The 26914-nt window shown below is 44.8% G+C and overlaps 1 protein-coding gene across 3 annotated transcripts; it reads right to left on the reverse strand.

Moving 5' to 3' along the window:
* Positions 1-403: 403 nt before the first annotated feature.
* On the reverse strand, positions 404-19329 carry SCN3B (sodium voltage-gated channel beta subunit 3). 3 transcript variants are annotated; one of them, XM_064482171.1, is made up of 6 exons: positions 18447-19329; positions 11355-11518; positions 8802-9027; positions 5644-5782; positions 1208-1291; positions 404-840 (listed from the first exon to the last, which is right to left on the reverse strand). In XM_064482171.1, exons 1-5 carry the CDS (start codon positions 18499-18501, stop codon positions 1228-1230), a joined length of 648 nt encoding a protein of 215 aa, XP_064338241.1. In that variant the 5' UTR covers positions 18502-19329; the 3' UTR covers positions 404-840; positions 1208-1227. The 3 variants fall into 3 exon arrangements, with proteins under 3 accessions (XP_064338241.1, XP_031299323.1, XP_064338240.1); XM_031443463.2 differs by having other exon boundaries at positions 404-921; XM_064482170.1 differs by having other exon boundaries at positions 404-1291; positions 18447-19328.
* Positions 19330-26914: the final 7585 nt, after the last annotated feature.

Here is a 26914-nt window from a genome sequence, read left to right on the forward strand (position 1 = left end):
CCTGTCTGAGTCTCAGTTGCCTCTTGTGAAATAAGTAGTAACACTGATCCACAGAACTTTTGAGAGGAGTAACTTAGGAATTTCCGTTCCAACGCCCACAGGACAGTAAGGCCCCCCAGGCATCTCAGGTGGTGTGCTCGCCGGGGAAGGCACACATGCGTTCCCCCTGTGGGATCATGAACATGTTGTATGACTTCCCAAGTCTCCTGCCCTTGGCTTCTTGGAGGACTGAGACTTACCCAGGCCTTTGAGACCTCTTGGGGTCTAGCCCTGGAGTACCAATTTCCAGGGAACATTTTGGTCCATGCTTAACGAACTTTCTATCCCTGGAGGGCCTGGAAAGCTATACTTTGGTGCTCCAGCCAAGTGGGCAGGAACTCGGAAAAACTGACTTCAATGAATCTCGTTTCATGACACTTTTTTGCTTTAACCCAAGCGAATCTCTCCTGCTTCCTTCCATTAAGACAACCATTCGCGTGCAGGAACGGGGAATGAGCCAGCTCCAGCCAGCAAGGGGCAGGTGGGTGTGCTGCGTCCAGCCCTTGTTCTAAGTCAGGTGGAACACAAGGGAGGAGTCCGGTTGGCAGGGATCTGCTTGCTTGAAAGCTAGGTTGAGTCCATGTAGACATGTTGGTTCCTCAGTTTCGGCAGAATCTTACGGTGTGTAGAGGTCTGACGGAGTTAGCAAGTCAGAGGTGAAAGTTCAGAGGTGAGTGGATGCATGATGAATGAACTGAGAGATGGATGCATGAAGGGGAGCCATGTGGCTCCTGGGGCGCCCTCCTGATGCAGCTGACATCACTGAACCTGGAACAGCCAGTCCTGCAGGGTTCAGGCCACCTACCAATAAGAAAACAGCTCACTGCGAATTTCCAGTCCAGTCCAGCCCAGGCAAAGACTCTTTGACCTAATCCATGATCCCTACAAAGGAGGGAGTGGGGGGGTTACTTTTTGTCACTATGGATGAAGAGTTCAAGTTGCCCCAACACTCAGGCCAAAACCACTCACCTTCTGAAGGGCTTTATCTCATACAGAGCTTTATGACTTGGGCATCAACTTAAAGTTAAGTCCCCTGAGGGTGAGGACTTGGGGTAGGGTAGAAATCTAATCTAAGGGACCAAATTTAAAGTCACCGGTTTGTGGGTGATGAGGTCTCCTGAACATCCTGCCATCCTTATCTGCCTGCCCTCCCTTCCCTGTACATCACCTCTAGTGCCCCCTTCTCTTCTATTCCTCCACTGGTACCGCAGAGTTCTCTTTGTTCTCCGATGGGATGGCAAGGTAGTCAGACCTGTCGGAGGAAAGACAGGGAAGAAAATCAGTGCCATGGTACGCGGTGGTGGGAACACAGGAAAACGGAAGGAGCCAGGGCACAGGAGCAAGGATGTCTATGGAACAGCGTTGCATTTCCTTCTGGCTGTGTTCCCCAAGAGAATACGAGAATGGCCCTTCCAGCAGACTAGAACAATAGTTTTGTTTTTTCCTCCCACCAGCACCGTATGAGTCTTCACATTTAATCCACATTGTTCTCAGGACTTAGTATTGTCAGGTTAAACTGGCCAAACTGATGGGTGTGAAGTTATATTTTGTAATTGCTTTAATTTTCATCTCCCTGATTACTGGTGAAGCTGAGCATCTTTTCATAAGTTTATAGACAGTTGGGGTCCCGACTGCTATAATTTGACAGTTCGTTTGCTTTGCCAAGTTTTCCTTGTGAAATACTTGACTTCTTATTGATTTTTCTTTGATGTCTTGAAAATATCTCCTCCCAGCCTGTCATTTCTTTCTTTTTTTAATTTTCTTTTTTTAATGTTTTTATTATTTTTTATTTTTATTTTTAGGGGGGAGTAATAAGGTTGGTTTGTTTGTTTATTAATTAATGGAAGTACTGGGGATTGAACCCAGGACTTGGTAAACAGGCACACTACCACTGAGCTATACCCTCCCCACCCTTGTTTCTCTTTATATCTAGTGTAATCGAAATTACCATTTTTTTCCTCTCTGCTCTGCACCTTTTGTATTTTCAGAAATCCTCTCTATTCCAAGGTAACAAAAATATTCTCTTATATTCCCTAACAGAATTTTAGAGTTTTACATTTTACCCTGTCTTGAAATCCTCTCATGATTTATTTTTGTTTAGTGTGAGAGGTGGAGGATCTAATTTTCTTTTCTTTTCTAAATGGATAAGAAATTGTCCTTATGCCACGTCCTGGACAGGTCATTCTTCTTTCAATGGTTTTTTTGTATAGACATTAACTTATTGGGGGTCTCTGCTTTGTTCTGTTTGCCCGTGTTGTATGCCTGGGCCAGTATCATAAACCCGTTAGTAGCTCTATGAGAAATCTTCACATCTGATAGAAGTCCTATCAGCCACTTCCCCCAAACTTACTGTTCTTTGAAATAGGCAAACCATGGCCCATAACCTAATAATAGTTGTTATTTGTTTAAAGGCTTACAAACAAACAAACAAAACCAAAGAACAGTATGGGACAGAGACCCATTTTGGCAAAGACAAAAATATTTACTATCTGGCCATCGTCTGGCTTAGACTAGTTTTGCCCCTTTGGTCTTCAGTGTGACTTTTAAGATCAGTTTATCAATTTCCTTCAGCAGTCCATTGGGTGTTTTGATTCTAATTTTACTGAATCTGCAGATGAATTTGGAAAATAATTGCCGTGTTTGTAACAGCGAGGTTTTAGTCTCCATTTATTTAACTTAAATCTTTTGGTAAAGTTTTGTAATTTTCTCCTTAAAGGTCTTACATATTTTTGTCAAATTTATCCCCAAGTATTGGAGAGTATTTGTTGCTTTTGTAATTGAATTTTTAAAAATGTCTTAAATATTTAGATGTTTCTTTATAAATTTTTGTAGCTGAAATATAAATGCATTTATACTTATATATAAGTATTTATAAATATTTTTATTTGTATCAATGATCTTATGGAATGCTGTTACTAGTTCTAATAGTTTGCCCATAGATTCCCTTGAAAAGTAATTATACTGGGTGTGAATTTCTTTCTTTACAATTCTTACTCTTGGGGAGCGTGTCTAGCTCATTGGTAGAGCTCATGCTTAGCACGAGGTCCTGGGTTCAATCCCCAGTACCTCCATTAAAAAAAAAATTCCTACTCTTTTTGTTTTGTATTTACTTAGTACACCACCTAGGCTCTCCAATACAATATAGAATAGAAGCAGGGAGAGGTGGTATCCCTGACATGCTTCTGATATTACTGGCAATCCTTCTAAAGTTGCCACACAGGTATTTGCTACAGGTTATCTTAGTAGCCGCCATTTACCCGTTTAAAGATGGTTGGTACTTAGGTATAGATTTATATGTTATATGTATTTATCCTGCTCAGGATACATTGTGCTCTCTGATTCTGAAGAGTCATGCCTTTCCTTAGCCATCGTATCTCTGAGTGTTTTTTCTCCTCCATTTTCTCTCTTCTAATGGGTCTTCTCAATTTTTTCCTTCATGTTTCTTTGTGATTTTCCATCTTTTTGTATCTCTGTGCTTCATTCAATGGAACTTCCTTACATTTATCTTCTGGCTACCAGTATCTAATCTCTGGTGAACCAATCCACTGAGTTTTAAATTTTATTGACTAAATTTTATCGACCATTTAAATTTTATTTTTCATTTCCAGATTTTGCTTTATTCCTATCTAGATCTTCCTGTTCTCTTTTTCTGAGCAACTTCTTCTCTCCTTATGCTTTTGGTTCCCCCTTTTATTGTTTCAACTCTTTCAAGCGGATTTATTTTCTATATTTGCTCAGGTCCTTCCTGTGTCTGAGGTTCCTGGGATTTGATCCTGCCATTTGCTACTCCTCTGGCGCGTGCTGGATTATTTTCTGTGTGTCTTTTAGTTTTGGATTGCACTGTTGAATCAGATTCAACAATGCTTTATCTGGGGAACCCTGTTAAGCCTCAGCTGAAAGCGGGTCCCTTCAGAATAGTTTTTCATTTGCTTCTACATGGTTATCACTGTCTAGGGACTAATTTTTTAATTGAATTTCTCAGCTTAGATGTTCCTGGATCATGTGGGTAGTGTAAATTTAAATTCCAGACACTGTGAGAGCAGGCTTGTGGTTACCGATTCTCAAGAATCTTTTATGTTTCTGCTTGGAGTCAGGCCAAGATAGATGTGTTTCCTTGGCTCTTCCCTGGGCTGGTGGACTGATTCTTTTCTGACCTGTCTTTTGCATGAGTTGCAGCTCTCTGAGGATCTTGGTTCTGCTGGTGACCTCAGTTCCAACTCTGTTTCTTTTGCAAGCCCAGTCGTAGGCATTTTCTGTCCAAGCGTGGGAACTCCCTGTGTAAGTGCACGCACTTCCTGTCCAAGTATGAGCACTTCCTATGCCGAAGCACTAAAATCTAAGCACGTAGGCCACCAGGAATGACAACTTCCCCTGCATATGATTTCTTTCTATTCTTCTATCTGGTCAGTTGTAATTTTTTACTTTCCTAAGATCATAGATATCATGAGAAATGATACTTTATCAAACAATTCTAGGTGGTAATTGCCTAGGGTTTTTTGGTCATCACCTCAGCAATATTGCAACCTGTGCAGAGAGGGTTCTTTTTTATCTTTCCTCTAAGTAACAGCCCAGTGTGGCCCCTTAGACACTCAGACCCCATCATTTGTTACATGTACTCACTCCTGAGTGACAAGGGCCTTGGCAAAACTGGCCAAGGTACGGTCTGGACACTGGAGAATGAGAGCCCCTCTCTGGGTATTTAATCACTGCTAAGTTCCAGGGGGAAGAACATGTTTGGAGCTCCTCGGCTAATACAGAGCAGTGCCCAGTGCCCGATGAGCTTGTGGTCTACAGCAAACAGCTGATTGTGGCAGGATGAGCATGGATGTCAGAGAAGCCTCCGTTCAAATCCCAGCTTCTCCTCTCCGTATCTGTGTGGCCTCCACAAGTCACTTGCCCTCTATGTGCCTGCTTCAGCATCTATAAAATGGTCATAATAATGGTAATTTCATGGGATTGTGCTGGCAGCTGGTGGGCTTCATATAAATGGCTAAGAGTGCAGGGCAAGAGTTAGCAGGCATGAAGTCAAACCTTGCTTTGTCGAACAGTCTGGGGCAAACTTTCCCAGGCTCAGTTTTCTCACCTGTAAACTGGGTATATCAATGCTGCCTACCTCAAAGGTTGTTGTGAGAAAGGTGGAGGACTGTGCAAACTTGCTTAACACCTCGCCTGTGAGAGCAAGCTGTCTGAAGGTGCAAGCTATCGTTATTTTGGCCTTCCATAACCCTTCCATAAAAGGTTATAAAATAAATGTACATCCATATTTACTAATTAGCCTCCAGTTTATAAACCATAGAAATCACAATTCTGAGATCCTTCTATCAGAAGAACAAGAAGGCTTCTGAATTCCTATAATCTGTATTTTGACAGAGAATCATAGATGGATAGTTAAAGGTTTATTTAGGCTATGTGTGAAATTTAAGCTAATTAATAAAACTAGGTTTTTTGAGGGGGGGTAATTAGGTTTATTTATTTTTGGAGGAGGTGCTGGGGATTGAACCCAGGACCTCGTGCATGCTAAGCATGCACTCTACCACTTGAGCTATACGTTCCCCCTAAAATTGAATGGTTTTTAATGGGTTAAAAAAAAGTCTTTGGACTTACGCATTTTCTTGGGCTGCCTCTTCAGCCTTTGAGACCTTCCTGTAGCAGTATATCATCTCAATGAGCAGCCACAGAGTGAGGAAGACCAGCAGGATGTACATCATGATCTCGGAGACCACAGAGGTGAAGTCTTCACCAGCTGCAGGGGGGAGAGTGAGGCTCAGAATGTGTGTGTCCAGCCAGCCCAGAGCTGTCCCCGGGGTCAGAGATATAGGAGGCCTCTGTCCCCTGAGCTTAGGGTGGCAGAGCATGGCGTCCCCAGGGAGAGAGCTCAGGAAAACACGTTCAAGCCAGTGCAGTCCACCCAGCCAGCGGCTTGGGCACGTTCTCTACAAGTCTGGATCAGACACAAGACATCCCAGCCCAACTTCCTTCCAGGTCACCCCAAACCCCAGCAGAAATGAGGACTGGAGAATTCTGTGTGTGATCCAGGCTGTCCTCAGAGGTCTACTTCTGAAACCCAGACCCGATCCTGCCATACCCCTGCTGAAAACCTTTCAGTGCCCCACAATGCCCTCAAGATAGAGGCCAAACTCTGTTAACAGGGCCTGCGAGGCCACTCACAATCTTCTTCACCTCGTGTCCATCGGTTGGCCAGCAAATCCTCTTTCTCATATACACTGTGGTCTTTTGGAATCTGTAGACGTTTCTTCCTCCTCTTCCCACTTCCTAGACTGTATCTCACACCTCACTGCTGCCTCTGCCCCAATATCCCCTCCTGCTTCTCCGTCTCCCAAACATTCTTCTAGACTCCACTGAAGGCGCCTCTTCCATGAAGCCTTCCTCAGCCTCCCGTGAAGTTATCACTCACATCCTTCTCCGGGCACTGGTCCATCCATCCGTTATAACACTTCCCAGGTTGCATTGTGATGTATTTTGATGTATTTATCTCTCTTCTCTACTGACTACGTGCTTATTAGGAACATATTTATTTCTGAGTTATCAGCCTGTTGCCTAATCTTAGAGTATTTGAAGTATTCAATAAGGATTTGTTGAATAATGAATATAAATCAATAGTGAGCCTCCTTGTAACCAACAAAATGACAATAAAACACGACATATGGGATATGTCCTGAAATATATTCTTTCCTAGTGGGGAGGAAGGCTGCAGCCACATCTCTCCTTGCTAGCTCTCGGCAGCAAATTAGATTCATGGTCCTCGGTTATCCATAGGGCCCAAGTCATCCCCAAGGCCTTGCTCATTAAAAGCACAGCATAGCCACAGCAGTGCCCTTCAACTCAGAGAGGCCGTCTAAGGTCTCCAGGATCCCTCAGGTTTCCTAACGGGAGCTGGAGGTCGCAGATGCAGCTCGAGGCCTGGGAGAAGGTATACACGTCAAACGTCTTCTCGCGGGCTTGCCACAGCCTGAACTGTGATGTGCTCGACTTGAATAAAGCACGCGCTGTCTTTCTAAATGCGATCGCCCAGCAGCAGTACCACAGGAAGCTGTCCTTAGTAGCTTTAGTCACCTCTAGGTGAGGAGACCTCAGATTTCTGTCTTAGAGCCAGGAGGTGGGAGCCTAAGCTGGGACCAGTCCAGCTGAACAAAGAGAAGCAGGGACATTCTCTGGGACCACAGGGGTGGAGCAGACTCGGGGCAAGGGGGAGTGTGTTGTGGTGGAGAGTGGAGCTCAGAGCAGTATGAGAGCAGTGAGCATCTGGGGGTGGTGGTGGGGGGGCACTGCCAAGAGTTCACAGAGCAGGGAAAGAAAGAAAAACCAAAATGGGACGGTGGCGGAAGAAAAAGATGAAGTGGAAATAGAGCTAATAGAGGCACAGTGCTGGATTGCAGTCTTGCTTCTGGGCCAATGTGTTTCACATCCCCAGGCAAGCCGTCACCTTCCAGAGCTCTGTCTCCCAGCCACAAAGTGAGGGCACCAGAGCAGCGCCCTCCAATCACCTGGGGAGTCATTTCAACTTACCTTCGCCAGGCTGCACCCCAGCCTACTGAACTCACACCCGCAACAGCGGTATGGAGACGCCGACACTGAAGGAAAGCCCTCTGCGCGATTCTGGTGCCCGCTCTTTGTTCAGAACTCCTGAATTAAAAGACAGCCAAGCTTCCTTCCAGCCCTAACATCCCCAGAGGCTCTGTGGCTCTGAGAGCAAACTTGTTTCCCTGTGTTCTCACCCAAGTCTGGCTCTGGTATCCGGCAGGCGGACTGACCCAGCTTTGCCGCGCTTTCCACTGGCTGCACCTGCACGAGGGGCTCTGGAGGCAAAAGCCTTTGAGAGCAGGAGGTGGGGACAGAAGCAGCTTCCTAGTACCTGCAGTCACCAGCTGACAGTCCTGGCAGTGAACAGTAGAGGGCGCCAGGCTCCCTTCCCCCAGGGAGGAGAGGTGCGGAAACAGAAGATAATGGAACATCTGAACAGAAAATTACCTTAGAGAGCTCCCAGTCCAACCCATCATTTTACATAAGAGGAGACAGGCTCGGAGCAGGGAAGTGGCTCATCAGGGCTGAGCCAAGTGGCCTGAGAGTCCTGCACCGTCAGGACAGACCTACCTTCCGCTTCAGTCTTGTCTGAAACATGACTAAATCATGGCATCTCTTACTCTGTTGTTCGCTCTCGTTTGCTTCATGAATTTTATCACCATAGCAGGATAAAAAGCAAATATGCCTGTGGCCTGGGAGTCAGGGCTACGGGCATTCTTTTCTAGGAAGAGACTGTCTTTAATTGGACCACTCCTTTGTCTCCTGCCCCATAGCTTTTGCCTGTTCACCGTCCTGCATCCTGGGGCAGCCAAAATGCTAAGAACATGCTAGAAAGGCATTGTTTGAGAAAGGCTAAGTAAAACGGAATCATCCTTGGCCTGGGTGAGAAAACACACAGAGAGATATGTATATCACTCTTCCAACTTGTGAAGCCTTCATGGAGGCTGTCCGCTTTCTCCAAGGATGACCATGCAGGTAAAGATCGCTGCATGATCATCTCCACACCTTTCTGCTTTGAGGAGAGGCACAGAGAGGCGAGCTCTCGGCAGCTTTCGGGAGGCTGGCCACTACAGGAAGACAATTTGGTGGTGACATTGTTAGGTATCACCACTCCAAATACGTGGGGTTCTGCATTCTGCGAGGGGCTTATTTGTGTGGAAACCCCCTGTTCTCCCTCCCCTGAGAGCCAAGCACCTTAGAGAGCCAATGCCCGGCCTTACCCTCCTCGGTGACTCGGAGGGGGATCAGCCGCGTGGTCTTCACAAAGGGACGATGTGCCTCGAACTCAAACTCCCTGGACACGTTGCAGGTGTAGAGGCCGGAGTCGTTCAGGGTGACGTTGAGCACAGTGATGGACACGTCCTGCAAGTCTTTGCTCCCATTCCACTGCAGGCGACCCTGGAAGGGGCTCTCCACCTCCTGGTGGCCGTTCCGATACTCGTAGATCTGCAGGTAGAGAAGCAGAGGGGTAGGGCCACGAGAGAAGACAGGGTAGAGATGGGGACGGGACAGAGAAAGGGACCAGAATGATGCATGGATGGGGGGAAAGGGGACAATGGTACAAGGAGCTCCCGAATGTGGGAGTGGGATGGGGGCTTGGAAGAGGGCGGGGAAGAAAGCGAAGATGGGGCAAGATGGGAAAGGCAAACAGGTGTCGGGGCACACAGACACGGACATGGCGAGGGAAGAGGCAGGAAGCGGGAGGCAGGAGGAAGGGGTGGAAAGGAGGAGACAAGAGGAAGATGAGTGAAGCGTACAGGAGCCCGGGAGGGGACAATTGAGAGGAAGGAAGGATTGGAAGGAGACGGAAAGAGAGAACAAGAGAGAAAGATGTGTCGTGGCAGCAGCCAGCAAGAGATTGAGGCATAGAGACCAAGACAAGCAGTTTCATGCATCATAAAGACATCTGAAAGCTCTGGCCTCCAAATGGGACTCTCTGGGCTGGTCCCCACTGAGGGGACGTGGGCAGTCAGTCGGAGCCCGGCGACAGGAAAGGGCTCCAGGCTGCTAACATGGCCCCGATGAGCAGAGAGCTGTCAGCCGATGTGCACACATCACACCTTCCATTCTGGGCTGAATTATAACTGAAATCTGGTCTCTAAGTTTCTTTTCTCAAACATTTCCACCTTCTAACACAACTTTTATTCCCCTCTGCAGTTGTGCTGTCCATTCTAGACTCTGCTTGCCCTGTGCGGCTACTTATATTAAAACTGAAATCACTAGGAATTAAATAAAATGTAAAATTCAGTTCCTCAGTCGCACCAGCCACATTTCAAGTGTTCAATGCCACACGTGACTGGTGGCTACTGGATTAGCACAAATATGGAACGTTTTCATCTTCACAAAAATTTCTATTAGCATTGCTCTGTATTTCCAGCCCATTTTTAAAGTTTCTTTTCCTCTGTCTGAGCCACCTTCACCTCACTTTGGGTAGGCCTGGAGGCAGAGCAGGTGGCTGGCATATGACCAGACCTGAGGCTCAGGGTGAACTTTGCATCTGGCCAAGCCATCCAGGCTCCTGTAACCTGCAGTTAACTGAGCCAGGTGCCGGGAAGTTGACTGGTCCCAGGTCTGGCACCAGACTGGAGTAAATTTACATCAGAATGGCGCATACAGCCTAGGGTTAGAAAGGAGGCCAGCTTTAGGAGAGCTAGACAAAAGAGCAAGCCAAACTCAATTTACTCCTAATGTTGTCTCCATCAAGTCTTTGTGGAGAAGAAAACTTGCCTCCAAGAAGACGAGGCTGTGCAGTAAAAAGGGCTTTGTATCTGCCATCAGATGGCCTGGTTCCAATCTAAGCTCTCTTAGTTAACTTCTTGGAGCCTCAGTTGCCCCATTTGTGTGTGTGTGTGTGTGTGTGTGTGTGTGTGTATCAAATACTTATATAGTGCTTCCTATATTCCAGAACTATTCTAAATGCATTAACAATGATAGCTCGTGAGTCCTGGTATCAACTGTGTGTGGTAGCTATGGTTTATATCCCCATTTTAGAAATGAAACTGAGGCCCAGAGAGGTTAAGCAGTTTGTCCAAGGACACAGAGTTAGTAAGTTGTGAATCACTAAGAATCACTCCCAGGCAGCCTGGCTCCAGAGGCAGTGAAAGCATGAATGATGACCATCCCCAGGTTGGTACTCCAAGTGTAGAGCCGCCATCGTGGCACGGGCATGACCAGTCAGAACTGACACGGGCCATGGCTGACCCCTTAGTTCCGAGAGCACGGGGACGTCTGGAAGTTCCTGGGCTGAAGGATGGTGGGGAGGCCGATTGGAGGGTTTGGCACAAGCAACCACTATAAGGACTATTGAAACATTTTACCCACTGATGTGACCGTCCCAGCTGAACATCAGCCTTGGTCATCCCCGTCATTCTTATGTCACTGGGATTGTGAGAGTTAAGTGAGTTAACCCACGTTATCTCATTTAATGACTCTTAGTGTTATTTCCATTTTTTTCTACTAATTTAATCCAGCCACTAGGATGGTGCAGAGATCAAATGAAAACACCTGCAAGGTGCCTTGTTGGGCAACTGGCACACAGTAGGCCCTAACTGCTGTTTCTCTCTCTCTCCTCCTTACCCTGCTGAGACTGGCAGCGTCCTCCCTTTCACAGCGGCTGGGCTAAACAAAGCTGTCAGTTATCTGCAGAGGTGCTGTCAGTGCTTTGGAGAAAAAGGCCAGTGTTTGTCAGATCATCATCCCCCAGACTCTCAGGAGCCAGGCACATAACAGCAGAGGCCAGTGAAAGAAAGGCCAGAGTCAGCAGTCAGACGTACAAGGAAATCTTTACCGCCCTCGGGCCTGTAGAACCATTCCACCACCGTGGTGGCCTCCACCTCCTCCCTCTTCATGCAGGAGATGCAGCGCAGCTTCATGGGGTTGCCCTGAACGGCCTCGGTCTCCGAGGGCACTTCCACACACACGGGGAAGCAGACGCTGACTGGAGAGAGGCCAGGGAATGGGGAAGGGACAGGAGGCGTGGGGCAGAGGCAGTGGACAGCGAGGAGGGAGGGAGGAGAGGCAGAGAAGGAAGAATCATGAGCCGAACTTCAAAACAGCAGGCACATGTATGTACGCTCCCCTAGTGTGCTCCCCACAACAGGCAGGGAGTGCGACAGAGGAGCCGTGGGGGACCGGGCATCGAACGCAAACCTCCCCAGGAGCAGTGGGGATGCGGTGCAGCGCGCACCTGACCCCGCCCTCAAAGACTGAGTGCCTAGGTGGGAATTGGCACGCATGCATCCATCCGTGGACCGTCCTTGCACCCTTCCGTTCAACAAGCATCCACTGAAATCTACTCTATGACAGGTCTGACACTGAGATACGATGAACAAAACACTCACCACACCCTAAAGGCATTTATAAACCCGAAGGGAACACATACTCCTAAGTGTCATTAAACCAGACTGTGGCAAGTGACGTAATAGTGCCGTGCTCTGTTCCCAGGGGAGGGAGAGTTTACTCCTGGTTGGGCTAGAAGAGAGGAAGAAAAGGATGTTGAGACTTGAGGCTAGAAAGGTGGATTGGACCATGTTGTGAAGACCTCTGTACGAGCTTCACAATAGGAGGGATCACATGTTTTAAAGCCGTGGAGAGATGTAATCGTATCTGTGTTTTACGAAAAATGTAAGTAATTCTGACGTACGGTGGAGGATGGAGCAGCAAGGAGGTGAGCTGATCCTGCGGCTGGGGTGATGCTTCACACAGAGGAAGAGAGACAGAGAGAGAAAGATGCAGTTACAAATTGGGAGGGAGGTCAGATCGGGGGGCACTTTGCATGCCATGCAGAGTTCTGGACTGTAGTTTCTGCCCTCTAGAAACATCGGGCTGTAAATTCAGAATGAATCAAAAGTGGGATGTGGCTGCCAGTAAAGCAAGTGCAAACGCAGGCTGTCTTAACAGATGTACACTGTGCAGAACAAATGAGGAACCATCCCTCTGCGCTGTGCAGAACATATCTGGACTATGATGACCAGTTCAGGGTGTCACTTTGTACAAAAGGAAGTTTTTGACGAGTGTGTGTGCAGAGAAAAGCGAGATGGAGAAGGGTCTGGGGGCAAAGTCTGGTAAGAACAAAGAGGGGGCCGGGTGCTTAGCTTTGACACCAACACATCTGTCTTCAAATATTTGAAGGCTGGATTGTGGAAGAGAAAACAGATTCTGTCCAGCTCCAAAAGTTACAAGAAAGTAAGTGTAACTCAATTTTTTTTTAAGAACTTTCTCATGCTGTAGCTGTTCACAAGTGCAGAGAACTATTTGGTGAGAGAGTTTACACCTCACAGAAGATTCAAAAGTGAAGTGACCACCCAAAATTCTTGAATCAGGGCTTCTAAACTGTCCTAATGCTACCTTATCATCAACTATTAATTTAAAACCCTTAAAAATGAAATAGTACACACTGTCATTTAAAAGCTTGTCCACTGTGAATGGTCAGTCTGTTCCTCCACTGGCAGGCAGTTAGTACTTACTAAAAGCAGAGGAAAGCTTTAGGTGGAGATTAAAATGAGACTGACCAACTAATTTTGAGTCAAAAAATGAAATATTTGACTTAGAAGGCAACAGATCTAAGTTTTAGACACAGAATTTAAAAACTGGAGGCACTATCATAAAGTTTAATATAGTAACAAGGTAAAATACATTTTATCAGTTTTAAAACTCTCAGGAGGCTGGGGCTGATTTTACCAGGCAGCCTGCAAGAGGCTCGCTTGCTCCTGCATGTGGATCATTATTTTAATGGATAACAGGTCCATATCTAGAGAGAACTGATCAGAAATAGTTTCAGAATCTGATGAGTTTGAAGTCTTGATTATAGGCCTTGTTTAAAAAAAGGCGCGGGGGGGGGTGGAGAAAAAGGAAAAAAAAAGGCATGGTCTGTGCAAAACTTTGGGAGTGGTAACAGTGTAGAGAGCATGCACTGAGAACTCTGTGTAGCAGGGAGCCTTTGGGGCACATTCATATTTAAAGAGACATGGTAAAGATGAGTTAGTTCAGTGATGATGACTTCAGAGCAGAATAGGAAAATGGACCATGGAAGTACAGTTGCAATTAAAGAGGAAGGAGGAAAATGGGATTTGGCAACTGAAGGCTTGGATTTGATGGACTGTTCAACCTCTCAGAGGTTCAGTTTATTCATCAACAAAATGCTGAAAGTAATATCTATCTAGAAGATGTATCATGAAAATTCTATAGAATAATTTGCATGAATGTGCTTTGTACAAATACCACTTGTTAATGTGATTTTATCCTTCATTCATTTGTTCACTTATTCAACAAACGTATTGGGTGCTTCCTGTGTGTCAGGCATGGCTCTTGGCACTGAGAACACAACAGGAAACAAAGCAGGAACCATCCCTGCTCTCCTGGAGCCCACATTCCACGGGAGGGAGAAAGACAATAAGCAACATTAAATTGCAATAAGTGCTATGAGAAAAAATAAAACAGAGCAGAGGAGATAGAATGTGCATAGGATCATGGGAACAGCCTCATTGAGAAGGTGACGTGGAGCAGGCACTGAAGGAAAGAAATGAGGGAACCAGCCACATAGACATCTGTGTGAAGGTGTGCAGAGGAAGGAGCGACTCAGGAGTCCTAGGGTGGGAATGTGCTTGTCGAAATCACAGAGCACAACAAAGCCCAGGGAACAAAGGGAGAATAGACCAGTATATATAAAATAGACAAACAAGTTCATACTGTACAGCACAGGGAGCTATATTCAATATCTTGTAGTAGCTTATGGTGAAAAAAATATGAAAAACGAATATATGTATCTTTGTGTATGACTGAAGCATTGTGCTGTACACCAGAAATTGACACACCATTGTAAACTGACTATACTTCAATAAAAAAATACACATTAAAAAGAAAAAATAAGCTTAAAAAAAAGGAGAATAGAAGGAGACAAGGTAGGAGAGATAAGCCAGGGCCAGATCAAACTGGTCTTGTAGACCATGGTTAGAACTTTGTCTTTTATTTTGAGTGACATGGGAGCATTGGAGGGTTCTGAGTGGAGGAATGACATAATTTACACAAAATTACATGATCTGACTGCTATGTTGAGAATAAACTGAAGAGGTGAGGAAGGACACGGGTGGAAGCAAAGAGAATAGTTCGGAATCTAGTATAGTGACTAGACTGAGAGATGGTTCAGTGATTTTGCTTTGATGAAGATGACAGCAGAGCTGCTGGGGTTTGAAAAGGAATCGTTTGCTGGACTAATATCCTTGAATAGATGAGAAGTGATGTCCTCTAGTGAACAAGTAGATGTGTTGGTCTTAAATAGAAATACAGTTAGTTGATTTATAGTTAAAAGAGGGTGGGCAGAATGCAGTCAGGATGGCGAGTATGTCACAGCGGCTCCTCTTTGTTCTGAGCTGCCCCTGAGATGACAGTAACCCAAGGTATCATCAGAGAGCAAGTTCCACTGATTGCCTTCTCCCTGCCAAAGTCCAATTACAAGTCATAAGAATGACTCTGCACATGAGGTCAACTCAGTTCATGAGGTCCTGGATAGCACACTGCAAAATGGCCACAAAATCCTCTCGCCCCTGCTTACTCTCCCTTTGCATTATGACTTGTTGCTCCTTCCATCAAGAGGGAAAGTGTATTTCTCCACGCTGTGAGACTCCAGCACACCACTGCCTCTCTTTCCGTGAGATCCTTTAGATACCAAGAAAAGATTGTACACATGGTAGGTATTCAACCCACACTGCTGACTATAACTAGTAAACTCCTGGAATAATCTTAGCCAAGTCATTTGACCTTTGGTCTTCTCTTCAATTTCTATAATAATAATGAGGAAACATGGGAGGGAAGAATATATTAATGATGATTATATTTAAGGAATAGCATCAGGAGGTGGATAGTAATATTTATGTAACCAACTCCTCTAGTAATTCCAAATCTTTTTCTTCTTTGGGCATTGCTATATTGTCCCTCTTGACCTTGCTCTAGAAAGAACGCTTTCCTTTGTGCTAAGATAATAAAGGCTTTGATTAGAATGTAAATACTTTTCAAAAGGGGGTAATAAATGACATCATTTATAGATATTAACACCCTGGTGACTTGGTTTATCAGATTAGCCAGTCACTTAGTGGAGCCTTGAAAGTGTGGATGCAATTTAGGCTACTGGGGGGAAGAGAGGAAAACATCCCCCACACAATGGACATCTGGAGAGGAAGAGCAGAGAAGACACTCGCAGGTAAAAGATGAATATGGCCTTAGGAAAGGCTATGGCATGGGGGAGGGGCATTCCAAAAGGGATGAGAGGACAGACAGATGCCCACCTGGCAATCCTGGTATAGCATCATGTGCGTCCACAAGAGGAGATAGAACAAGCTCTAGAAGACTGAAATCAGGAGATAAGAGTTCTCTAGAAAGTCCTTTCCCCTCCCCTGCACTCATTTTCTCATCTCTCAATTGAAAATAATACTGCTTTCCTTGACTACCACCATAGAATTGATATGGGGACCAAACGAAGTAATAGACTGAAAATTGCTTTGTAAATTGTAAAGCACCAGACAAATGTATATTATTATTATTATTATTATTATTATTATTATTATTATTATTATTATTATTATATACTTGATTGAAGGAAATAATGGAACTTTGTTAAATTCATGCAGAAAATAAAAGAATGGAAAAGATTCCATTCATATTTGCATCATGTGACAAATCAGCTTGGGAAGGGAGACCATATCTAAGCTAAGTGCTTGCCGGTCTTGGAATTATATGCAAATAAAATGAAACTGCATTTGTGAAGTGAGGCCCTCTTTCTTACACTTAATGACAAGGTTTCCTGAACCATCCTTCTTTCCCTTCTGCAGCTTCTCAATTTGGTGAACCAATGCTCAGAAGCTGAGGATGAGCAAGGATTAGTGTAGTACGCACACTTCTTCCAAAGGTTTTTTTTTTGAGGGGGGGGGGTTGAGGGGCTAGGAGGATGGGTACTCTGCCAGTTTTAGCAATATCGTGTAAATATTTCCCTGCCATTCAATTGTGCAGCTAAAGGGATTTTAGAAACCTTCTGCCCCAACTTCCAAACTTACGTTCCAGATATATGTATACAAGGAACCAGACACTCTAAGGTGGTTACATAGCAAACTAGTGGCAGAGCTGAGACTCCAGTCCAGGTTTTGTAAGTCTAGCCAAAAGGTCCTTGGACTACAGCATGTTTTCCCTCTGTTCTACAATTCAGGCAAGGATGCTAAAAACTTAAACGAGGATTTGGGAAGAAAGGGCCTGTAGAATCTCATCCCAACACTTCTCTACAACTTCATCTCCCACTGATTTACCCACTCTCTCTCTTATCCAGCCAGACTAACCTCTCCTAAGCCTCATATCCCTAGTCTTAGCCTCCCCTGAGGAAATCTCAGCCTTGAGTCTTCAAGGCAGATCACTGGCAATCTATTATGTCTGCTTCATCTTCAGGTCTGGCTTACTCTCCTGGGGATGGATGGCGGTGAGTCTGCCCTTGGGACTGGCATTACCCTCTCTCTTTGTCCTTGCCAGCTTGTCTCATCAGGCATTTTGTTCAACAGGAAGCTTGGCTCTGCTTCTGGTCACATGCAAAATCCAGATAACGCTGGTAAACAGAGTTAGTCCTGGAGGCTTAATAAAGTGATACTAAGGTAAAGAGGTAATTCCCATCAGCATATCTGCCACTGCATATGCAGAATGAGTTCCATGCCAACCACAGAGCTTAATCCTACATGTCTACTTTCAATAAAGCAGGTGGGCACAATCATTTCTAATTATCCTGGTTATTGATTTTTAGCATGAAGAAAAATAGCTAAGATCATGTAAAGCAATATATCAACTGATGAGCACATATATTTGATCTGGAGATCTAATCAGAGTTGCCAAGACTGAAATGCCCAGAACTACGCAACAACTATACACACACACACAGGCACACACACACAGGCACACACACACACACACTACTATATCCTCATCAATCCATTCAGACTCCCAAACAAGCATGCTCAGACATGCACTAGCATGCACATTCAAATATTGAGGCATACATTGACACAGTAAAGCATTCTCTCAATCACATATTCAGACATTATCGTGTAGACTCAGTAACTCCCACTACACACATGCAGGCACCCCACTCCAAGCCCATCTCTAACCACTCTGCTAGGCCTTGCTGTTGCAAGTATAGGACTCTCTTATTGGGAGGGAGAAGGTCACCTCACCCTTTCACAGCAGATAAGCAAGGACCTATTTATTGTTGAAGGCAAAAAACCCAACTCCCCAAACACCAAAGCACCTAGTTCCACATATTTATGAAAAAGAAGAAAGATGCATTTCCCAGGTGCCTATTTATCCAATACACAGCTGCAAGTGGCTGAAGCCTGTTTTCCTTATTAAAATTAAACAGGTGGATCAACAACTGAGGTATTTTCACTTTCAAAATGGATTCATCCAGATTGTTTTGATATATAAAAATTAACTGGAAGACCCGATGACTTCTCATTGAGAAATGAAATGTAACTGTAATAGAGTTGTTTTTTGTTTGTTTGTTTGTTTGTTTGTTTTTTTGGGAACATGACTGCGTTCTCTTTCAGCAAAGGGGAAGGGAAAGGGAAAAAAATACTTTGGAGTTAACAGGAAACAGGAGGAAGGGTGGGAAAATCACCAAGGAAGGTTTGGGAATAAAGAAGCAGGAGAGTGAGGAGGCATTTTTCCAATCTCAAAAATCCCAGTTCTCATGGAACCCCAATGGATCCCATGCCTGGCAGACATGCACAGAGGGAAGCCAACCAGGGCTCCTTTTTGTCACCAACGACATCAATAAGTGTTATTACTGTTAGCATTATTACTGTTATCTGCATCTCGCATGGCAGGGGGCTGGTACTTACCGCACAAGATGAGCACGAGGGAAGCCAGGGGAAACAATCTGTTGAAGGCAGGCATCTTTTTCGGCGGGTGGCTTCCGGAGCTAAACAGAGATTCCCTTGGTCAGCAAATGCTCCTTCTCAGATACTTTCGAGGAAACCCTTTGGGACGGACTGTCCCAAGGGGGCGACTTTCTGCCTGAAACAAGGGCCAAGCGCCAGCGACTGGGGAGGCTCTGCGGGCTTCTTGAGCCCGGCGAGGGTTTCAGCTCCAAGCCGCCCTAGCCGACCGCCCCAATTCGAGGGAGCGGATCGGCAGCTTGGCGCGCTCTCCCCGGAGCCCGTTGCTGGGATCCGGCTCAGCACCACGGACAGTGCCTTCCCCGCCCACCCCGGAACTTCCAATTCCAGTTGCTCGGCTGCTTCCCTTGTTTGCGCCTCCGGGAAAGCTCAGCTCCGAAGCGAGCAGCACGCAGGTTCTAGGCGGCTGGGCTGTCGAAGGGGTCCATGTTGATCCACCAGTCACCTCCCTACGAATAGCTACGCTCCGACCGGCATCCACCGAGACCCGGGAGCTCCGGCTTCAGCCGCCCTGACCGGCTTCTCCAGCTGGGCGTGCCCCCACGCCCGAAGCCACCGGGACCGCCGTCTGAGCTACAAAATTCGTTCCACCTCGGTCCCGTCCACACCCGCCCTCGGCTCCCCGGGGAGGTCCGGAGAGGCGGGGAAGGAGGCGTAAGCTCCTGTTTGGCCCGCGATCTCAGAGGTGGGGCGTCAGGGATTGGGTGGGTAGGCCCCTTCCCCGGAGCTTGCCCCCGGATCGTGCCAGGGCCCGACCCTGCGTGGAGGGTGACCAGCTACGCTTCTCCAGGCCCCCCTGACAGTGTGTGCTCAGTCAGCCTGGACATGCGCAGGCGGCTCTCCACCCTCACCGCCGCCACGGACCCACCCCCTCGTGCAACACTCCCCACCTCCAAACAGGCGTGCCCCTCCCAGGGCCGATCTCTGCTGCCAAGCGAGGGGCGGAGCTCCGAGCGACGCAAACACCTCAGCCCCCGCGATTCCTCTGCTCGCTGGTTGTCTCCAGGTCTCCCTTTCGCGTCTCCACACCTCTTCACAGAGCGGGCACACCTCCTCCCTCCGATTCGCACCCTCCAGGCAACCCCACTCCTGCTCCTGCACAGACATGCTTGCCTCCAGCTCCGGGAAGAGGAGGGCCAAGTCTCTTTCAGGCAATGATGTCATCTACAATGTACACTGTACATGGCTCCCAGCTTCTCTCACCCGACCCCATCTCTCCTGCTCTCCTAGTATATCCTTTGTCTAGCCTTGATTAATTGGTTCCGGGCACACTGAACGCAGCAAAAGAATCCCTGCTTAGAAGTGGGGTAGGAGTGGGGCGCACCTGTTCCCATGTTCACCTCCTCAGCCAGTGAGGTGATCCAAATGTCGGTGCAAGAATGGTGTTCTTGGGGTGGGGTGAGGCAACTCCCTCTGGCTCTAGTCACTTTTTTTTTTTTTTTTTTTTTTTTTTTTACAGTTTAAAAGCAAATAGATTGTGGTTTGGCTTCTTCCAACTATTAGCCTCACCCCAGTCCTAACAGCTGTTTCAGTGCTCTGCCCCATCGCTGGAAGGGAAACCTGAACCTTTAAATTTAGTTATAAACTCAGATTGACATAATAGATTAGGAATGCCTGGAACTGAAGTGAAAGGTTAATACAAGAACCTCTCCCCCCTCTTCTCATTGCCTACTGGCTCCCTTTCCGAAAGGGGAAGCTTGACTCTGATATTCCAAAAAAGAACCACAGAGTAACAGCTGACTGTAAGTGAACCATAGGCAGGAAATTCTCCCTCCTAACATATCACAGAGCAACAGAATGTCCTTCCTTCTGGGCAGGGAGCCACCAGGCATAAACTCTATGTTGCTTTGAAGACCAGCCCTTGAATCACAGTGTGTTAGACTTGGATGAGAAGTTAAAGTCGACTTAATTCAACTTTCTTCCCAATTCATGAATCCCCCAAGGACGTTCCTAATGAACCGGCTCAACCTTTGTCAGTGATGAGAGCTTACTACTTCACAAGTCAGTCCCTTCTAATGTTTAAGGAAGTTCTTCTTTATATTCAGTTGAATTCTGTACACTCCTTCCTCCTCAAACTCCATTAAGAGATGAAACAAAGCTGTTTTCCTTAAGACAGCTACGCTTCCCCAGATTTTTTGTTTGGGGCTAAGCTTCATAAGTTTCTGACAGTGTATTTCCTGGTAGTTTCCAGCCCTTAAGTACCCTGGTCACTTTCTCAAGAGGATTTTTTGTTTGTCAGCATGATTCTCAAAGTGACATCCAGAACAGGAGCTGATGTTTCCTGTGGGGTCTGATCCACATAAATTCAGGGGAATTGTGGCCACACTTGCTTTAGAGGATGCATCTGTTCAATTACATTTGCAGCCATATCTCACTCCTAATGAGCTATGGTCAGTTAAAATCCCGAAGTATTTTTCACTCAACCTGTTGCAGAGTCATCTTGAATTTATACAGGGAATTCTGGAAAAATATACTCTGTACTTACTGCTGTTAAAATTTATTAGTTTCAACCAATTGTCACATCCTATTAATACTTGTATTGAATCCAGATTTAATCATCCAACATATCTCTCTTCTTTAGCTTTGTTTCATCTCTAGGTTTGACAATCAGTTGATCCAAATACAGATTTTTTTTAATGGATAGGAAAAAACAAAGAAGAGTTCTTTGGCATGACTTTAGAGACCTTACTTTAGTTTGACTAATTAGACTTGTTTGGTATTGTCACTTACTCACAAAAAAATACCCAAATATATCTCCCCATTTTCCATATTGATAGCATAACACATTCTGAAAACAAATTTTAAAAGCATGTACGTGAAAAGAATTAGACTTACAATGATCCAAAGAAGAGAGCTGTAGGGTCAATGGTTTACATTTACATAGAAATGGATTTTCAGCAGAATGTTTCAAACCATTCCAAAGTGGAATGAATTACCTTTTGATATGTTCAACATGTTATTATCCAAAGAATTACTGGATGTTGTAGAAAAAAAATCTTCTATAGGTTAGGAATTTGGAATAGATTATTGATAAAGTTCTAATTGTCTTTGAGATTCTATGATTTTATCGGAAGTCTCACCCAAATACATAGAGTGACTGAAATATTTTCAGTCTGATAATTCCAGCAACCACGACTGCACTCATCACCACTACCGCATCAGGAACCGGCTCAACTTTGCATAATTTTTCTTACATCTATTTGTGCTGATTCCTAATAATCACAATGTTTTTTTTTCTAAATGTTTGCCAAGCCCATTTAAAATTATCACTTTGAAGATTTTACATGAGATTTTAAGAACAAAGTACTTACCTCCAGTTTGCGTAAGCCACTTCTCCTGTCTCTCCCCTATTAAAAACAAGAGCATTTGGTCTTTTCAGTCTCCTGACATTTCCTTTGGTTCTTGGCAGTGGCTCTCAGTCATTTTCACAAGTACCTTAAGTTCCCTAAAGTACATATGGCTTTGTTCTCAGAGTTTTTAACTCAATTAAATTATTTCCTCCTACTTTCCATCATTCTGGCTTCAATTCTTTTCTGCTGTTTTTTGTTTTTGTTTTTGTGGTTTTGTTTTTACCTTTTCCAATTTGATGATTATCTTCCCCTTGCAGTTGAGGGTGAAACTGTAGTTTCTAGTCTACAAACAGTAGCCAGAGCACTGTTTGTATTCTGTGAGATCATGCACCTTTATTGCTTTAAGCCCTTCAACAGCATCTCTTTGAATAATAAAGTAATAAATAAAAGCTTGACTCCTCGCCACTGTCTAGCCAGGCCTGCCGGAGCCCTGATTATCTCTTCACACTCACGTCTACCATTCTCTGTCTTGTCCACAATGTTCCAGTTACACCTGCCTTTTTTTAAAATGTGCCTCAAACTGATCGAGCTCTTTCCCATAATAGAGGCTTTGCACCAGACGGACCATCTGCCCAGAATGTTCTTCATCTAATGGCTGGTTTCTTATTGTTCTGCTCTTGCCTCAAAGGACCTCTTACAGTAACACTCCCTGGACACACTTGACTAATTAGACTTCTTTGGTATTGCTGCTTAATCACAAAAAAACATGCAAACAAATCTCCCTATTTTCCATATTTAAGACACCTAAACCAGTTTCTTACCCACTTCCCCCACCTGAAGTTACTCTATCTCATTACCCTGTTTCTTGTTCCTCCCATTGTCTCTCACTATCTAAAATTATCTTATTTTAAATTTATGTGCTTGTCTATTTTCTGTTTCCTCCTCTTGGGGCGTAAGCTCTGTGAAAGCAGACTCATTTGTTCTGTCTGCTGCCGTATCCCTAGGCATGGATTGGGACCAGGCAGGTATTCGATCTTCTACGACTTCTGAGTGAATGAACAAATGGATGGAGGAATGAGTGAGAATAGTGCGGAAAAAAGCAAAGAGCCGAGGCCATGAACCAGCAGAGGGAACAGAAAAAGGATGGTCAGAGGAACGGAAGGACACAGTGCCATGCTAGGCTATCTGGACTGTCTAGACTTGAGGAACACGCCTCCTTGGAGGGGACTTCAGCTGGCTGGGGAGGAGAGGGGCGTATGGGGCCTGAGACATTCAGAGATTCTGAGGTGCAGGGGGAGGAACGACTCTGACAGGGAAAAAGGAATGGCATCTGAGCTATGCAAGAGGAAGTTAGTTTTCCTGAGGAAAGAAACCCATTTCACTAAGATTATTGGGGGTGGGGGGATGAGTAACAGTAGTGACAGTGACACTGTGAGTAGAGATAAAGTATGAGACCTTAATATGCACATACTGGTCTTGGTGAAGCAGGAAGCAGAACTGTCCACTGAGAGTAGGGGTTGGGGAGAGACGGAGGAACTGGGGAGGGGAGAACCAGTCTGAAATCCCCATGGTGTCCTTCTTGATGTATAGACAGACGCCAAGAGAAGCATTGCAAGATCAACACATGCCTGAACTTAGAGTCAAGATGCAGAAATCAGAGCCCAGTGTAGGCAAATCAACTGACCTGCTTCTGCTGTTTGAAGTGGATTTTGAAAAATGGTGCATACCCCCTGGGATGAGAGGGAAGAAACCTGTTTATTTTAAACTGCAGCCAAAGAGCACATATGGGACTGAGAGATAACAGGCTCCCCTAAATTGTTCCTTTATCCTGCCTGCCAGCTGTGTGGTAACTGTCACCAGTCAAGGGATGTTTGGGATTAGAACAGGAAACGGTGACATGGTGACCAGACTATGTAACCTCTTTCTGGAACTGCACGGTAGAGAATCTGGCAGGTAAGATGAGGCCAGAAATGTTTGCTGAATAGAACTGAATTCTAGCTGAATGATTAGGGAAGCCAAAATTTTCCTGACAACCAGCAGAGCCCACCATTCCAAACCCAAAAAAGCCAATGTCACACTGTTCTTAATCCTTCTCCAGGAAACTTATGGTTACATATCAGTGAGAAAGCTGTCCATAGGTGGTTATGATAATCCGAAATTTGAATGGGAAAAAAGATGTAATTGGTGACAAGGTACTCCAGGCTCCTCAGAAGAAAAGTTATATTTCAATTACCGCTGTTAGCGTGGCATCATGTTTTATGCATTCCTGGCATGTGGCTAGGGCTATCAGGCCAGGGGGGAGGAACAAGTCTCCTAGAGAAATAAGTATCATTATGCCCTCCACTGCTTATTGAAATACTATTACTGTTCTGACATTTGGGGCGGGAGCAAGAGTTGAGCCCTCACTGAGTCAATGGTCATCAGAAACATTATTGGAAAAGAAGAAAAAGAAACCACAAGATGAGACCCAGGGACAGGAGGCCCGAGTCCCACACCTAGTTCCACCTTGAGTGGTACTAACATTTTCACTTAACCTCTCTGAACCGACTTTCTGTCTCTAACTGTCTGCCTTCCAGAGTTGCTGGGAGCACAAATGAAATTGTGTGTGTGTGTGTGTGGATGTGTTTTGGACTTTGTAAAGTCCTATAAAACCAAGAGGCGTTAGGCTCCTGTTTAAACGATTTTGTTAATCCTTACAGAGATGTGCTCCGCTGTGAACTTCAGCGGGATGAGAAATAATCAGCTTTTCATGATTATCATCATCTCTGTTATCATTATCACCATCAACATCATTATCTCATCATCAGGGTATCCGAAGGCATCCTTTGGCCCAGAACCACGCTACGTACTTCATATGGATTAATTCATTTAATCCTCACAACAATCTTAAGAAGTAGGTACTGTTACAAACAAACAAAACAGAAATACAAAACAGAAATAGACTCATATACATAGAATACAAACTTGTGGTTGCCAAGGGGGCAGAGGGTGGGAAGGGATAGACTGGGATTTCAAAATGTAGAATAGATAAACAAGATTATACTGTATAGCACAGGGAAATGTATACAAGATCTTATGGTAGCTCACAGAGAAAAAAATGTGACAATGAATATGTATATGTTCATGTATAACTGAAAAATTGTGCTCTACACTGGGATTTGACACAATATTGTAAAATTATTATAAATCAATAAAAAATGTTAAAAAAAGTAGTAGGTACTGTTATAATATTCTCTATCTCTTTTTAAGGAAATAAATACAAGAGAAGTTGACTTTCTCACTCAACTTGTACACGGCAGAACTATAACTCAAACCTAAGTCTCTTTGTTTCCAAAGATGTGAGGACTTAACCTCTTCCCACGAGAACTTCACCATCAAAAGGCACTTCTCTGTGCAAATCAGTCAGAAAGGGAATGACTCATTGCACAATGGCAAGTTCTTAGTTAAGTGCTGTGTATGTACATGTATGTATATGTGAGAAAAAATAGGTATAAATCCCTTTACTCACGAAACTTCTAGTGTGATGGCAAAGTATGGAAGCTAAGTAGACATGAGAAAATCCAATATATTCTGTGTTCTTTCTTTCTTTCTTGGGATGTTAAAGAGGCAATTTATAATCATTTATCATTTAGAAAGCTGGTATAAATCAACATGAGTAAACATCTCCTTGTTGATTTGTTTTTCTGTTCTTTTTTTTTTTGTAAAAGGAATAACCGCTTAGCCTCATCTAATAGTTTTATTTTTAAGAATACAACATATTTCACTGAATTCTCATTATATACCTGTAAGATATGAGAGACTAGTCATCTCTTTCAAAAATGGTAAACACTGATATCTAAAGAGATGAAATGATTTGTGTCCTGTTACACTTCATTTGTTCATTTGTAAACCTCTCCTGGGTGCTCATCTATGCCAGGTATTGTATTAGTCTCTGGCTTTACAGAGACAACTGAGCTCATGTGGGCAAGGCTGTCATGCACAGGTGGAGCCAGGAGATGGACTCACAGGTGATGCTCTGGGGGTGAGGAGCAGGGGGACAGCCGGGAAAGTTTGGAAAGAGGTAATATTTAAGTAGATGAGTAGAATTTCTCAAAGAAAAGACATGACAGATCGGGGGTTAAATGAGGTTCTGAGAAGCTCATCTTGCAGATGCAGGCGGTGCTCTCCTGGTTCTTAATTTGGGGCACTTTTCACATAATGACCCTGCCATTTTCAAGTTAGGTCGTGATTTGTGGCTAAATGGAGTAACGGAAAAGAGTGATCTCTTTCGGATTAGACAGGTTTCTCCTGGATACTCTACCTCTTACCGCTGTAAACTTGGGCAAGTTACTCAATTCCTCTGAGCCTTAGTTTCTTCAGCCATAAAATGAGAATAATAGTATGACTTGTCCATAACTATTTATGAGGATTAAATGAATTAAACGTGTAAACCACCTGGCACAATGCCTGGCCCTTGGCATAAACTTAATTTATTTTCTTCTCTCTTCTTCATAAATAAGGAGTAGCCCCTACTAATATCTTCTTTTTAGGAAACTAAATTCAAGAGAAGTTAAATTAGTTGGATATTCAACTTGTGTGTATGTGGCAGGACCATTAATTTTTTGTTTTCCATTCTTTGATGTTCCTCATTCACCATGCCCACGGACCCAGCTTTCCCCAGCAGCAAGGAACAGCCCAACACACCAACTCCAGGCCTTGAAGGTGGAAAGGGATGGACCTCTGTATCCGGACCACGTGAAACAATAACATAGCTTCTAAAAGGTGTTGCATTTCCGTAAGCGCTTGCAGGAACACATGACTATGCCTAATGCTTGGGAAAGGCATAGTTCTGGATTTTGTGTTTCAGAACGATTAATGAAGTCATGCCGAGAAAACCTGGCTGAGTCGGGTAGCTGCCAAGTTACTTCATCATGCCTTCAGGTTTATTCTTTCCTGCGGCCACTCCTGCTGGAGACGGTTCCCACAGCTCCCACAGCACACACGCCTACCTCAGCTTTTGTAACTGGTGCCTTGGGGTCTGTCTCCATCACGAGTCTGTGGTCTCCCTTCTAGAACAAAGATTTGAGTCCAGAGTTCCCACAGGAGGATTTGAGAAGACACTCTCCTTTGCTGTAGTGGTAA

The sequence above is a fragment of the Camelus dromedarius genome, chromosome 34 (genome assembly GCF_036321535.1).
Source record: "Camelus dromedarius isolate mCamDro1 chromosome 34, mCamDro1.pat, whole genome shotgun sequence".
NCBI lineage: Eukaryota > Metazoa > Chordata > Mammalia > Artiodactyla > Camelidae > Camelus > Camelus dromedarius.